The sequence below is a fragment of the Dendrobates tinctorius genome, unplaced genomic scaffold (genome assembly GCF_039654945.1).
Source record: "Dendrobates tinctorius isolate UK_male_01 unplaced genomic scaffold, ASM3965494v1 ptg000016l, whole genome shotgun sequence".
In the NCBI taxonomy this organism is placed as follows: domain Eukaryota; kingdom Metazoa; phylum Chordata; class Amphibia; order Anura; family Dendrobatidae; genus Dendrobates; species Dendrobates tinctorius.
The window spans coordinates 56,486,845-56,501,922 of NW_027361684.1; the positions used below are offsets into that span (position 1 = coordinate 56,486,845).

The 15,078-nt window shown below is 44.3% G+C and overlaps 2 protein-coding genes across 2 annotated transcripts in view; one reads left to right on the forward strand and one right to left on the reverse strand.

Annotated features, from left to right (window-relative positions):
• Nucleotides 1-326: 326 nt before the first annotated feature.
• On the reverse strand, nucleotides 327-3,957 carry LOC141080579 (uncharacterized). The gene has a single exon (XM_073565888.1). It carries the CDS (start codon nucleotides 3,902-3,904, stop codon nucleotides 680-682), a length of 3,225 nt encoding a protein of 1,074 aa, XP_073421989.1. The 5' UTR covers nucleotides 3,905-3,957; the 3' UTR covers nucleotides 327-679.
• A 10,969-nt stretch (nucleotides 3,958-14,926) lies between these two features.
• RS1 (retinoschisin 1) overlaps nucleotides 14,927-15,078 on the forward strand; it is a 39,967-nt gene continuing 39,815 nt past the window's right edge. Inside the window, exon 1 of the mRNA XM_073565890.1 lies at nucleotides 14,927-14,978. Coding sequence (XP_073421991.1) covers nucleotides 14,927-14,978 — 52 coding nt within the window. The remainder of the gene's footprint in view (nucleotides 14,979-15,078) is intronic.

The following is a 15,078-nucleotide window of genomic DNA, read 5'->3' on the forward strand; positions in this document are numbered from 1 at the left end:
TGAGCTCGCGGAGACTCTTCACTTATCCCAGAAGGCACTGGGAATATGCAAATGATCTCCTCAAGACTCTTCCCCTGGTTTTCCGATTTCCTCTTTTCAGCTGCAACGGCCAAAACCCAGTGATCGTTGAGCTCGCGGAGACTCTTCACTTATCCCAGAAGGCACTGGGAATATGCAAATGATCTCCTCAAGACTCTTCCCCTGGTTTTGAAAATATAATCATAGTTTTGTTTAAAGTAAAAGTGAACTCAGTTTTATTCTCCCCTTTTGAACTATAATTCTCCTATATCGACTGATCAAAGGTTAATTGTTCAGTCGTCCAACAAATAATATGATCTTCAGCTTGAATATTCAAAGTGTCATTACTATCAGCTAAGTATATAGTAGACTTAGTCCCATTATAATACCATGGTCGGGGATATTTTGCAGTTATGGTGAGATTAACGTCAAAAATCACTTGAGTGGTGAGTTTTCCCCAACCTCCACATCCGGCATTTTCATTCAGGGTGGTTCGGTTGTATTCCTTCCAATCTCCTGGCCTCGGAACGTACTCCTTCCTGAATTTTGTAGTCAGACAGATTCCAGGAGTCCAGGCACCGATGCTGTCCAAACACGCGAGCCCAAGGATTCCACTTAACCATATTTGAAGATTTGGAATCTATAAAATCAATAATCAACATTATTCTCTCAAATAACATTTTTCTTGTGGGATATATTCCCATTTTTCCACTCCTGGCCTCATAATTAACAGGGTATGGTCTTTGCCTACTGCTAACACTTCAGCCTCTGAAGGCGGTCCTTGGGTATTTTGAACCCAGATTTTGGCTCCCACATTAGTGATGTTAGAAGAGCCAAAACCTTTTGAGCCTCGGATCGTTAATTCTGAAGGGGCTGTTCCCTCTTGCACATCTGACAAATTTATTGGAATCAAAAGCATTTGCGCAATACGCTGTCCTTTTTCCAAAATTAGAGGCTCATTCCCCAAATTTATCATTAATACTTTGATTTCTCCTTGATAATCTGCATCTATGACTCCTCCCACCACCATGGCCCCCTTTAATGCCAAACTAGACCTAGTGGCTATCTGTCCATAGTGGTCCTTTGGAATCTGACACCCCAATCCTGTAGCTATTGGTTTTACTTTCCCCTGTGGGATCACAACAGTTTCCAATGCACTCAAATCCAAACCTGCTGAATGTGGAGTTGCTCGTTCCGGTATTCGTGCTTCTTGATCAGTTTTCCACCATACGACGGACTTTACCAGGTTTGCCTCATGTATGGTGAGATTGAGTGTAAGCATCCTCATGAGAGGAGTCATAGAGTTTGTGATAGGCCTGTTGTTAATTATCTGTAAAGCCTCACTCAAATTGTCTCTCCATTGTCCATACTGTGTATCAGATTGATTAAGTTTTCTCAATGTGGATTTTAATAATCCATTCATTCTTTCCACCAAACCTGCTGCTTGTGGATAGTAAGGTATATGATATACCCATTGTATATTGTTGTCCTGAGCATATTTCTTAATGGCATCCCCAGTGAAATGAGATCCATTATCAGTTTGAATTTGTAAGGGGACCCCATAATACTGTGTTATTATCTCTAAGGTCCGCTCTGTGCTCCATTGGGTGGCTGCTTTACACGGAAAGCCCACCATCAGTCCTGAATATGTATCTACCGCAGTACAGACATACTTACACCCCCTACTCTCTGACAAAGGGCCGATGAAATCCATTTGCCATATCTGAGCAGGTAACTGGCCTCTGCCTATGTGTCCCATTACGGTGTGTGGTACCTCTCGTTTTTGTGAATGTTGACATATTGGGCAATGTTGTATAGTTTGTTTTATTATGTCAAGTGTCAGAGGCACACCTCTCTCCTGGGCCCACCTGTAAGTGGCTTTTTCTCCAAGATGTCCCCTTTTCTGATGAGCCCAAACGGCTGTACCTTGCAGCCATGCTTCTTTTTCTCCAGCATCAATCTCAGTAGTATTTTGTCGAATAGCAGCTGCTTTATCTGCTTCAGAGTTAAACAAATGTTCAAGTGAGTCAATTGGCATATGAGCATCAACATGAAAGACAGTGGTAGGTGTCTCTTGCACCATTTCCTCCAAATATTGCCACACTTCCCTACCCCAAATTTCTTTACCATGAATCATCCAATTATGCTTTTTCCATCCCATCATCCATGTTGCTAAACCATTTGCCACTGACCATGAGTCAGTGAAAACATGACATTGTCTCCCTTTTTCAAAAGCTATTGCTAGGAAAACAGCATATAGTTCAGCATATTGACTACTTTTTCCCTCTCCTTCCATTTGGAGATGCTTTTCCAACTTTGGATTATAAGCAACACTTTTCCATAGTCTCTTCCCTCCTACATACCTAGCTGAACCATCAGTAAACCAAGCATGCTCTTGCTGGTCTGCAGTTAGATCCTCATAGGTTTTTCCCCATTTTACAGGGGATTCCTCCATCATAGATGCTTTTTCAAGTGGGTTGACTATGTCATCCCCAATTTCTGCAACTTTCTCATGGAGGGTGGCGGTCCCGCCTTCCCCTTTTTTCGCTCTTTCAGAGACATACCACTTCCATTTGATAATACTTTGTTCCTGGGCATGGCCCACTCTGTTGGTTTTCGGATTAGACAAGACCCATTGCATGATTGGTATCAACGGTCTGAGTAGGACTTCATGTCCTAATGTCAACTGTTCTGTTTCAACCAAAGCCCAATAACAGGCTAACAATTGTTGTTCAAATGGGGTATATTTTTCTCCCGCATCTGGCAATTTCCTATTCCAAAATCCAAGGGGAACTCTTTTCCCCCCTTGTTTTTGCCAAAGGGACCAGTTAGCATACATATGCTGAACAGTGACATGTAATTCCACTGGCCCATTAGTCATTGGCCATAAATCTACAGCCTGTTGTATTGCTTCTTTTACCATTTCAAAGGCGGTTTGTTGTTCTTCACCCCAATGAAATTCATATTTTTTACGAGTAACTTTGTACAAAGGGGCCAACATAAGTCCCAAGTGGGGAATATGTTGCCTCCAAAATCCAAACAAACCAATGTAGGATTGTGTTTCTTGCTTCGTTTTTCGGACTGGGAAATTAAGTATCTTCTGTCGAGCCTTCGGGAGAATTTCCCGATGCCCTTTGTTCCATTGTATGCCTAAAAATTTAACCGTCTGTGACGGTCCTTGAATTTTTGCCTCATTGATTTCCCAGCCTTTTTGTTTCATATGGGCCAATAGAATGGCAAGCTGTTCTCTTACAGCCTCTTCTGATGTTCCTTGAATCATTATATCATCAATATAATGAGAAAATTGCATATCTGATGGTAGTTTTAACTCATCCAAATGTTCTGCCACCGTCCGGTGACAGATGGTGGGACTGTGTAACCATCCTTGTGGTAACCGGGTAAAGGTATATTGTCTACCCAGCCAGGTAAAGGCAAATTGATCTTGTGCCTTTTCTTCTATTGGTATGGTGAAGAAGGCATTAGCCAAGTCTATCACTGCATACCACGTCCCTTCATGGGTTTGAATATTTTCTACAATGGTGATAGTGTCCGGCACAGCCGCAGTCAAGGGGGGAGTATGTTTGTTTAGCTCCCTATAATCCACAGTCATGCGCCAGGAGCCATCGCTCTTTTTTACTGGCCATACAGGATTATTCCATGCAGTAGTGGTAGGGCGCATTACCCCTGCCTCTACTAGTTCTTTCACTGTTTCCCCTATCTCCTTATGTCCTCCTGGAATTCGATATTGTTTCATTGCCACAATTTTAGTAGCAGGAGGGATATGTACAGGGGGCATTTTTACTTTTCCTACCGTTACAGGTCTCATTTGTATTTCTGCCCTTTTTACTCCAAAGGAGAATTTTCCAGCCGATAAATTTAAAGTCATTCCTTTTTAAAACATCATTTCCCAATATATATTCTGGAATGGGTACTACTAAAACACGGTAATTTCTTATCGGTAAGTTTCCTATTTTCAAAGTAACTTGTGTTTGTACTCCGGTGATTACCTGTCCTCCTAGTCCAGCAATTTTAATTTTTGGACCTCTGAATTTTGTGGGAATACCTTTTTTCTTTATTAATTTTTCCTCTTCTCTTGCGATATTTATTTTGAGCAACTATGATAGCAGCTTTCTCTGCTACACTCTGGTAATGTTCCAACTTATCTTTGAGCAGACGGGTATTGCAATCCAGCACCACTTTCTGCCCTCCTAGCTCTGCAACTTCTTGTTCCAATTGAGAGCACTTCCTCTGCATTTGTTGATTCCGCTCATGCATCGCGCGATATGCACTGAGCAGAATCCAAGTTCATCGCCCAAGCGACACCACATCACCCGCCTTGGCGGGGACACCCCTGACTGCATCACCTGCCTTTGCAGGGAAAACCTCGAGTAACTAAACAACATCGAGGGGTTATCTGCATCACCTGCCTTTGCAGGGAAAACAAATCCACATATGCCGTCCTAAAGCCACAACATCACCTGACTTCGCAGGGACACTACCGAGTACAGAAACAACATCGGTAGGTTCACAACCCTTGAGCTTATCCTTCCATGGTTCTGCCAAGCCACAATGAGCCAACTCATGTGCTATTATATTATATGGAGCCTCGGTCCAGCCGGGGATCTCCATATGAGTCACTTTAGACTTTCCTTTTTTTCTAAACATCTTCAACAATGATAGTAATAACAATTATGGGTTTTTTGTTTTTTTTTCCAAATCCGTATATCTATATGCAATATACATATACATATATATATGTATATATAAATTCAAAGATCCTGCCGACTACGCCAATTTATGTCTTGCTAAATTTTCTCCCAAATTAGGTTATTTACCTTAACTTACGTAGCGCTCACTGGCATCCCAACCAGGCAAAGATTATTGACAATCTTTTATTTTAGCAAGCAATCATTTTGTCTTACATAGCACATGAATAGTCTCAAGATTTAAGAATGACAGTTATGACATGAAAGATTTCAGCATCAATAATAATTACCGAGTTATTGTAGCATCACCCTTCGCATCGGGGGACCTCGATCAGCGGGAAGGGGTTCTCCTCGGTAAGCATCACAGACTAAGTGCGTCCACTTTAATTGTCTGGAAAGTCCCTACCCGCTGAGGAGGTCAGTACTTTTTATAATATTAATTGGAATGATCACGCACTGACATGCGCAGTGAATCAGGTTTCACCTTGATCACGCGCTGTCATGCACAGTAACTTGTTTTTTTTCACATTCCTCCTTTATCTCAGTTGGTTTGGTTCTCACATTCCTCCCTTTCGACTCCCACAACAATGCCTGGGCAGGTGGTTGTTTTTTCACATTCCTGAGTGTGTGCTCTCCTCATGGCAGAAAAAGTTCAGATTCCGATCACAATCCATAGTATCCAAATGGATGTTTCAATGTACTGCAATCACTATCTTATTGACTGGATGCCTATCTATACCAGTCTCTCACTCATGCATATCCCATTTGTATCACAGCAAGTCAATAAGTTTTCCCAGTTTTTTTGGCAAAATTAGGGGCCTCAGCTTATTGGTCACCCTCCCAGGGCTGTGGGGTACTCGGTACCGGGCCCAATGAGCTTCAATGGGAGTTGTCACGGCAGCTGGGAACTGGCCCGTGGCACTGAGCGCCCATTGTAAAAGGGGGAAAGTTCAGTGTGCTTTCGATGATTAGAGTGAATGAGTTGTGACACCTCCTGTGGTGTTCGGCAATGAAGATGTTAAGCCGACGCTGCAGGCTGATCCTCTGGGACAGATGGTGTGGTGCAGCAATGATGTTATAGCCCTCCACAGGCAGGGCTGTAGTCCCAGGGCAGAGTAGGTGAAGTGACACGTAGATGGTGTAGTGTCGGGTGCAGGGGAGGTAGCAGTGCCGGGCAGGTTGACGCAGGAATAAGTGGAGGACACCAGGGCATGTAGTTCCAAAGCTTTACTCACAGTCTGCTGTGGTACAAGAGCCCATGTCCGTGCCGTGTCCTCCGGGTCAGGAGCTCAGACAACTTCCAGGCAAGATGAAGTACTCCTTTCCAACACTCCACCAACATATGTGCCTTTTCTGAACGTCTCCCTCTTAGCGCCTTTAGTGAAGTACTCACAGTACTGAGTTACACTGGAGTTCCTCCTGTCAGATGTTCCTATGAACTCTACTTGTATGGCAGACAGCTGTAGCCTGCTTCGGGGACTCCTTGCTACCAAGTCCCGGCTCACTATTGTTGCTGTTGTGCCCCCAAGTCTTGTGTGGGAATAAAGTGGTGACAACTTCTATTCCTCCGGTGTCTGCTGCAGGACCATTAGTAACCATACAACCTCGGGTACTGGACCCCGGCCTTGCGCTTAGAACTTGGGAAGGTTCTCCTCTAACCCTAATCCTTAGTTCTCTTCTCCTCCTCATGTTCCGTACTAATCCTTTCCTTCTTATGGAGAGTCAGGCTTTCTATCAATGTTCCTTTCCTGTGCCAACGGACCCAGGTCACTGAGGTCGGCTGCAGCACTTCCTTCCCACTCAGGGGATCTTCTTTCACAGACTGACCTCGTCAGACTTCTGTGACAAACTGACTAAATCCTACACTCTTCCCGCTCTTTTAGTGCAGACTAAACTCCACCCGCCTCCCAGCACGCTTCATGTTCCAAGCAGGGAGCCACCAAAGGGTGTTTTGCTACACTACTATGTTGTGTGGGATGCAGGTGTTGGAGCGTGGTCAGGTGCCTCCACCTTACCTGAATGGTGGGGTACCACACCTCAGGAGGAGGTGCAGTACCTCTGTGGCGACTGAACCCTCAGGGGCGCCACACTTATACTCGGGTCAGCTTATACTCGAGTACATATGGTAAATATGTTTGGCTTCTGCATAATTGTACTGACCTGGAGAATCATAAGTGAACATGGTAAATACCACCTCCCCCCCCCCAAAAAAAAAAAAAAAACGAAAAAAAATTAAGAAATTGCACTTTTTCCTCATTTTCAGTGCATTTGGAATTTTTTTTCTGTTTTCCAGTACAACTCATCCCGCAATAAACAAGCCATCATACAACTATGTGGCTAGGAAGTGGAAAAAAGTTATGGCTCTTGGAAGAAGGGAGAGGAAAAAGTGAAAATGAAAATAATGGAAAAGCGCCTTGGGGTGAAGGGGATAAAGTTTTATCTGGTGTGGCTCCTGGGCAGGCTCCACCGATGGTCTCCAGTGAAACAGGACAAGGTGACATCTCACTAATCAGTCACCTGATAGTCTTATATAGGAAGCTGTCCTTGGCTTTTTGACTTTATGGCAGTGGTCACGCTTGCGAGAGCAATGCGAGAAACTCGCGCATCAATACCCAGCATTGCCGCTGGCACTCGGACCGGTGTGTGCGGCTGCATGTATTTCTATGCAGCCGCACACTCTGGTCCTGATGAGACAGACTCACACGAGTCTCTCGCATTGCTTTTGAAAATCTGACCCAGGCCTATCCGTCTCACCAGCCCTTCTCCACACTTATCCTCCCATATAAACATCTACGTAACCCTCAAGATATATTTTGTATAGATCTTTGCATGTTTTCAGGGTTTTTATTTTTTTTTTTTGCCTCGTCACAAGATTTGTTGTCCATTCTTTATGTCCAGATTGTTAATCATTTGTGATTTTAATTACAATGAATCCTTCATGAGAAAATTAATTCAGTCTAATCTACATGTTTAGCTTGCACAGATCTGTCTTGGAAAATCTTTAAGAAATTCATATGAAAACTAGAAGCCCGTTAATAAAAACACGACCTCATGCTGTGCATTGTTCAAAAAGTAATAATCTTCAGTCTTATAACAAGCATACATTAAATACTAAAATCTTTTCTAGGAATTTTGTCAACATAAAGAAATAGTGAAATATGCAGTAATCATGATGAGCGTGTGGGTGGTGTTTAATCTCAAGGTTATTTCTCGTAAATTGATCATTCTACTATTTTTACAATGTAAAGCCACGTGTGTGGAATTCAGAGGGTCACAATGCATGAAGTCATTTACAACAATCATTACCGCTTTATGTAAAAGTGACACGTTACAGTATCTCATCATTATTGAAAAATACACTAGGATAAAAATGACTCCAGTCCATACATTAAGTCTTTAATTATGAAACAGCGCTCTGATGAGATCTAGAGTAGTTTGTTCCTAGTGGAGAACACTGACCAATTAAGACTCCAAAGAAATAATCAAGTTCTTACATGTGAACATTATTGACCTATTAGTTCCCAATATCCAAAGCCATCACTCACATTTTATTAGATTGCCCACATACTTATTGATATTAGTAATGCTTCCTTAAAGGGTTAATAATATAACAATTTTTATTTCTGTAGCGCAGAACTGAGACAGCCGTGGGGCTGGAAACCAGAGGTCCTCGGGCCGCACGGTGCCCGCCCGCCCGCTCGCTGTCTCCATCTGCGCTGATTTCTTTGGTGGATGAGGGGCCTCTGGTCACTTCCTCCACCAATCAGCACGTGAAACAGCTGACGCGATGATGTCATTTCATCGCGTCAGCTGTGTACTGCGGAGAGTCAGCGCGCTGGAGGCAGGGAGAGAATGAGAGCGCCAGGAACGGGACCGAGGTGAGTATGTGGTGTTCATTTTTTTTCATGTGTATGGGATGTTTGGGTGGGCATGGGGAGGCTTTGGGGGTGACATATGCACAAGGGGGTGACATGGTGCTGCACATGAGGGTGACATGCTGCTGCACATGGGGTGCACATGGGGGTGACATGCTGATGCACATGGGGTGACATGGTGCTGCACATGTGGGGGTGACATGGTGCTGCACATGCTGCTGTACATGGTGGTGAAATGGTGCTGCACATGCTGCTGCACATGGGGGTGACATGGTGCTCTTCACTGGGGGATCATGGTGCTGCACATGGGGATGACATGGTGCGTATGGTGTTGCATATGGGCGCGACATGCTGCACATGGTGATGTATATGGGGGCAACAAGCTGCACATGGTGCTGCATATGGGGGCGACATGCTGCACATGGGGAGGCTGTGTGGGGTTCATGCATTGTATATAAGGAGGCTGTGTGGTGCTCATGCAGTGTATATAGAGAGGCTGTGAGGGGCTCATGCAGTGTATATGGGGAGGCTGTGTGGGGCTCATGCAGTGTGTATAGGGAGGCTGTGTGGGGCTCATGAAGTGTATATAAGGAGGCTGTGTGGGGCTCATGCAGTGTATATAGAGAGGCTGTGAGGGGCTCATGCAGTGTATATAGAGAGGCTGTGAGGGGCTCATGCAGTATATATAGGGAGGCTGTGTGGGGCTCATGCAGTGTGTATAGGGAGGCTGTGTGGGGCTCATGCAGTGTATATAGAGAGGTTGTGTGGGGTTCATGCAGTGAATACAGGGAGGCTGTGTGGGCTCATGCCGTATATGGGGGAAGCATCGCATCCATAGACTGTGTAATTTATCTTGCGTAGACGGAGCGTCTACGCAAGATAACTAGACGTGCTGCGGTCTCAAAAGATGCGCCGCATGTCCCTAATTTCAGGTGTGTTGCCCACGTTCTTGCATTCATAGTGGAGATGGAATTTCATAAAATCTCCTCCACTATGTTGTAACATCTGGACGCAGCGTCCAATCCACAGCAAATCCTGATGTAATCCTGAATGTGGAAACATACCCTTAAGAGTAAACACATAATTCAAGATACCAAGAGGAGTGAGGGCCCTACTTGAAGGCTTACAATCTATGAGGAAATAGGGGGGACACAAAAACTAAATGGTAAAAAGTGCTGGTATTGTATGGTCCAGCCATTAGTTTAATAAATAGGGTATTCAAATAACGCTGCATGAACTGGGCACCTGCCAGTATATGTATAAGTACAGGTACAAAGGGCTATAAAGTGCATGGAGAGTGTATAAACATATGCTATAAGGGACCAGATTTGGAGGAAAAACTTTGGAAGGGCAAAACAGGAATAGCTATATAAGTGAGGTGAGGCGATATTCCAGTCTAAATAAAAACATTTTTAGGGCACTCTTTAAACCGTGGGTATTGGGAATCAATTGAATTGTACGGCATATGCATTCCAGAGAATTAGCGCAGCATTTGAGAAGTCTTTGAGTTGGGAGATGAAGGTTTGGATTATCGAGGATGTTAATTTTAGGTCTGTAGCAGAATGAAGGGCATGGGTAGGGTGATAGACATAGAAGAGGGAAGAGATGTAGGGTGGTACTGAACTTTGGAGAACTATTTGGTGAGAGAGATAGCTTTACATTGGACACTTGGGCAACCAATGCAATGACTGGCACAGGATAGAGGCATCGGTGCGTAAGGAAGTGGATGAGAGAAGATGAGTAGAGCTGATGCCTAGTTGAGTATTGCAAGTGAACACCACCATCTGCTGGTCAAAGGAGAAAGTGAAAGTAAAGAAAGAATTACAGTAGTAGGAACCTATTAGTGGGAACCTAGAGGAAGAGTTTAAAAGATTACACCAGGTCAGGTGACATCTGTGTCACAGTTACTAATTATAAAGGGATTGGCCGGGCAGAGAAGAGGCAGTGGTGCCAGAACGTGTACCAGGACAGATTGTGTGGCTGTCAGGTGGGATTACAACTAACAATGTCACAGAATGGTCAGAGAGTGGTCAGATGTCGGGGGAAGGTCTGAGCTGTGTGACCAGCGTCAGTAGAAGTCTGTGACCCACGCCAGTAGAAGTCTGTGACCAGCACCATTAGAAGTCTGTGACCCACGCCGATAGAAGTCTGTGACCTGCGCCAGTAGAAGTCTGTGTCCAGCGCCATTAGAAGTCTGTGACCAGTGCCAGTAGAGGTCTGTGACCAGTGCCATTAGTTGTCCAAAGGCAGTACCAGTAGAAGTCCATAAGCAATGCCAGTAGAAGACCGAGAGCAGTGCCACTAGAAGCCCGTGATCAGATCCGAACCAAGCTCAGAAGGTGATCCGGCTGTAACAGAGGACCATTCCTGTGAGCCATTACTTCCAATGCAGACATACATGGCCCCAGCCCACACCCTGTTCCTGTATCAGGGAAAGGTGACAATCAGTGCGACAAGAACGCTGTATACCCAGTAACTCGCATATATAAGACTTGCGGCCTATCAGGAAATACCAGTGACCCCCAGTAGGGCCAGTGTAACAAACAGAGGGGTATATAGAGACTAAGATGAGGAAGGGCCTAATACTCAGAGTGACGCCCGTAATGCTAAGACATAAAGGCATTAACAGTCGTTTATTTGCTAGATAAGAACAGTGTAGAACGTTACATAGATATTATATTTAGTCGTATTGCTGTTTCATAATATACTGTATTAACCCTGTTACTGGAAACAGCCATATGGTGCTAAATTATTTATATTCTTAGAAATAGATTTTCCTTTTTGTGTTAGTTAAATAAATAGTGTTGATTAAGACCCTGGTGTCTCCAGCATCCGGAGTAATCCTCGGGACAGGGATAGCATAGGGTTCCCCTAGTTCGAGGGATTGGGTAGCTGGCCACATTCCCTTGTAACTACGTTACAGGGTTATTCCAAGAGTTAAAGGGTATCCTTTATCTCATGTATTGGGGTAAGTTCTTTCTGATTACTGGGGACCAAACCCCTGGGACTGCCTTTCCATACAGAGAACTCGTCTTTACTGGAGCACACTTGCTCATGATCGATCTCCACTATATTCATTGTCTATAGGACTGCCAGAGAAAGCTAAGTACAGAACTCAGCTATTTACCATATAATGGAAATATTCTATCCTAGAGCCATGCATCTAAAGGAGAATCCTTACATTTTATGCATGTAAGGTAAATGCAGGAACGCGGGATGCAGTGACTAGCAGGAGGCAGAACAAGAGTTAATGGGTATTTTATGCAGAGATTAATCGGCAGTCAGTACTCCGCACAAGGAGAACGGAAACAGCACAATAATACAAATGTTGGAAAAATGAACAACGTAGATCTAACGCTAACAATGATCGGTAAAGGAATGGATCACTACTTATCAGTCTGTAGCTCCCAGCCGGTCAGGGTTACGCGACTCCACGGTGTCGTCATAGGTGATAGGAGAAGTCTCGGAAGCAATCCCGGATGATGTGGAAACAATGTCTCTGGAATTAAACGGCGGTTCCTGACTTTTCCTGATGCGGGGTTCCCGTCCCGGTACACGGGATTGCTTGGGGTGTAGAAGGTGGAAAAACACGTAGGCCACAAAGTTTCAGAGAGGAGGCTGAAAAGGGGACCTCGTAGTCAGTGCGTTGTGCATGGTCCGTTTGATAACGACTGTCAGGCACTGTGATGGGGGCTGTCAGATCAGAGCTCACTGGTGTGAAAGTCGGTCGGGAGCTCGGCTCTGTCTGGACGCAGGCTGTGCGTATAGAAGTGGGTAAGCTGCGGCGTCGGCCTGTTGACAGGCGTGTTTCAGGGGAGACGGAGTCAACCTTCTTCTTGCGTGATCTCTGTATTCCCGCTAGAAGTCCCTCTTTCCCTCAGCCCCTTTTATCCCCAACCCGCACCCTGCAGTCAGGTGCAAATGTCTGCTCCGGTCAGAAAATTCTTCCCCCCGCAACAATGGTGACAGTCCCAATGGTTCCAGCTCAGACACACAAGAAGCTGCCCCAGCCCTGTCCATCTCTCTACATGCACTGGCTGACATTGATAGAAAAGGGCTCCTGTGCAAGAACAGTATATGGGCCCTTTTCAGCTAAACAGCTCATCATGATGCATACCTTCACTGTTTTGGAGAAAGAAACGTGTCCCCATACTTCTTGGGCTCCTGTATGGACACATAAGTTGCACCAATGATATGGCCACCCGATTTTATGTCAGCTGATGAATGATGTCTTTTTTTTTCAAATTGAATTTTCTAACATACACCGTAACTTTCAGTGCACTTCTATGGATGATTGATTGCAGATCCACAGAAAACAGAGCTGTAAGACATCTGTGTTCATTAGCCAAGCGTATGACTGTAGTTTGTAAGGGGGTTGCAGTGACTTAGGGGCTCTTTTACCCATATGAGACTTTTTACCAAGTCATTAATAGTAAGATACTGTACAGTAGATCAGGGCCCAGTTGTAGGTAAGGTGGGGGGCAACCGACCGGGGGGGGGTGGTCCGTTACTGGCCACAGACAGACTTGAGACAGAGACAGGATCGTGTCCAACAGGTCTTCTTTATTAATCAGTCAACAGCTGCATGACAAACTTCGCAGCCTCCCTCAGCGGCTGCTCGACAACTTCCGCAGCCTCACACAGCAGCTGCTCGACAATCCCTACAGCCGCACACAGCAGCTGCTTGTCAATCTCCACAGCCGCACACAGCAGCTGCTCGACGATTCTCTCAGCTACACACAGTAGCTGCTTGACTTCGTACACAGGCCCGGGTACCTTCACTTTCTTTCGTTGACAAATGGCGTCCCTCGCGGCTCTGTCACTGTGGCAGCCCTAGGCCTACCACCACAGCATTTCACCAGTCTGTGTCCGTTCGGTTTAGTGGTACCCCAGGCTGTCTCTGTCTGCGGCCTCTCTTTGCTCTCCATCTGTGGCCTCTTCTGTCTCTGTCTGCGGCTAATCCTGTCAGGGCCACCCCCCGTAACTGGCACAACTGTCAGTCCTCTCAGGAACTTCCTTTTTCCTCAGTCGTGCTTCTTGTTTCCTGTGCTCCCTTCGCTGACTTTTCCAGAACCTTCCATCTGCCTTTTATCACCTTCTGCTCTGGTAACTCCGCCCCCATGACTCAACAGTTTTTCTTAGCCAATGGCTGGTGTTCAGTCCTAACCTACAACCCTACAACTCTCCACTGCCCTCTAATGGTCAAACCCCAACACTACGCTTCGTTCTCTTTATCTACAGCCGTTTTCCATCTCTTGCTCCTACACTGCCTTACACCCTTTGCCTTCCTATTACAGACAGGTTCGTCCGTCAGTCCACCTTCCCTACACAGTAATAAAGAGTTATCTCAAACATGAAGTCATCATTACTGATTGCTGGGGGTCCGACCTCTATGACTCCCAATTGTCCTAAGATCAGTGCTTTGGAACCCGTGAATCTAGGCTTCCAGAGCCTTGTCTACCAGATTTCTGCAAATAGCCAAGTTCTGTGTTCAGATTTCTGTATGTTTGTATTATCGTATCTGCTTTTAAATAATTTATTTTATTTATAGCATGTTAATGCTTCTTCATTTCCTTATTGTTATAATATTCTAAATTTTTTCATTATATTAGATTTTTATTATTAAATATAATAATATATTATTTTTATTCATCCACATTTCTTACTTGTTGATAAACCTTTAATTTATAGAAAGTATGTACCTCTGATAATGAAGATTTCAGAATCTTTTAAAAATATCCCTTCATTATATACTGTATAGTCAGCAGACCACATTCTAAAATATATAGATATAAAACCCCAGCTAGATCATTATATTAATCCAGATCACAGACAGAAGGCCATGTTTAATCTAGAGCATACAACAGACTCCAGAATAATTTTACAAATTTCCTTAAAATTGTTTAAGACATAGACAACACCCAAAAAATGTTATTTTTCTCTCCTTTTTTGACATCTAGCCCTGATTTAACATATTTTTTTCTTTAAGAATGTATTTATAAGTTGTTTCTGCTGTGGTTTTTGTCATCTTTATTGCTGGGATTTTCATATCCACAGCAGAGCTGCAGCAACTTTTATGGAGCAGTTTTGTAACAATATTGAATATCACAGACAAAACCTCTGCGACAGTCACAAAAAACTGCTCATGTGAATACAGCCCAAAGCTTTTTAGTGGTTCAATCATGAAATGACAAATGTATCCAATGTTTTGATGACCCTCAATAACATGTTAAGAAGGACGGGATTAGTGCTTAATGAGGGACAGATTAGGTTAGTCTCTCTTCCATGCAGGGCTTTTCGCCACAAAGATCCCAGAGGGAGAGAGAAATGTATTTCCACAGAGGAACATCGCTATTCTTCTTTCTGTTTTGGCTGGAAGGTAAGGAAAATTCCTGCTAAATGTGCACAGCAGCTCATTAATCTTTATAGCGAATACTATGAACACCCAAAAAACAGTGCTAATTAGCCATGTAAGAAAA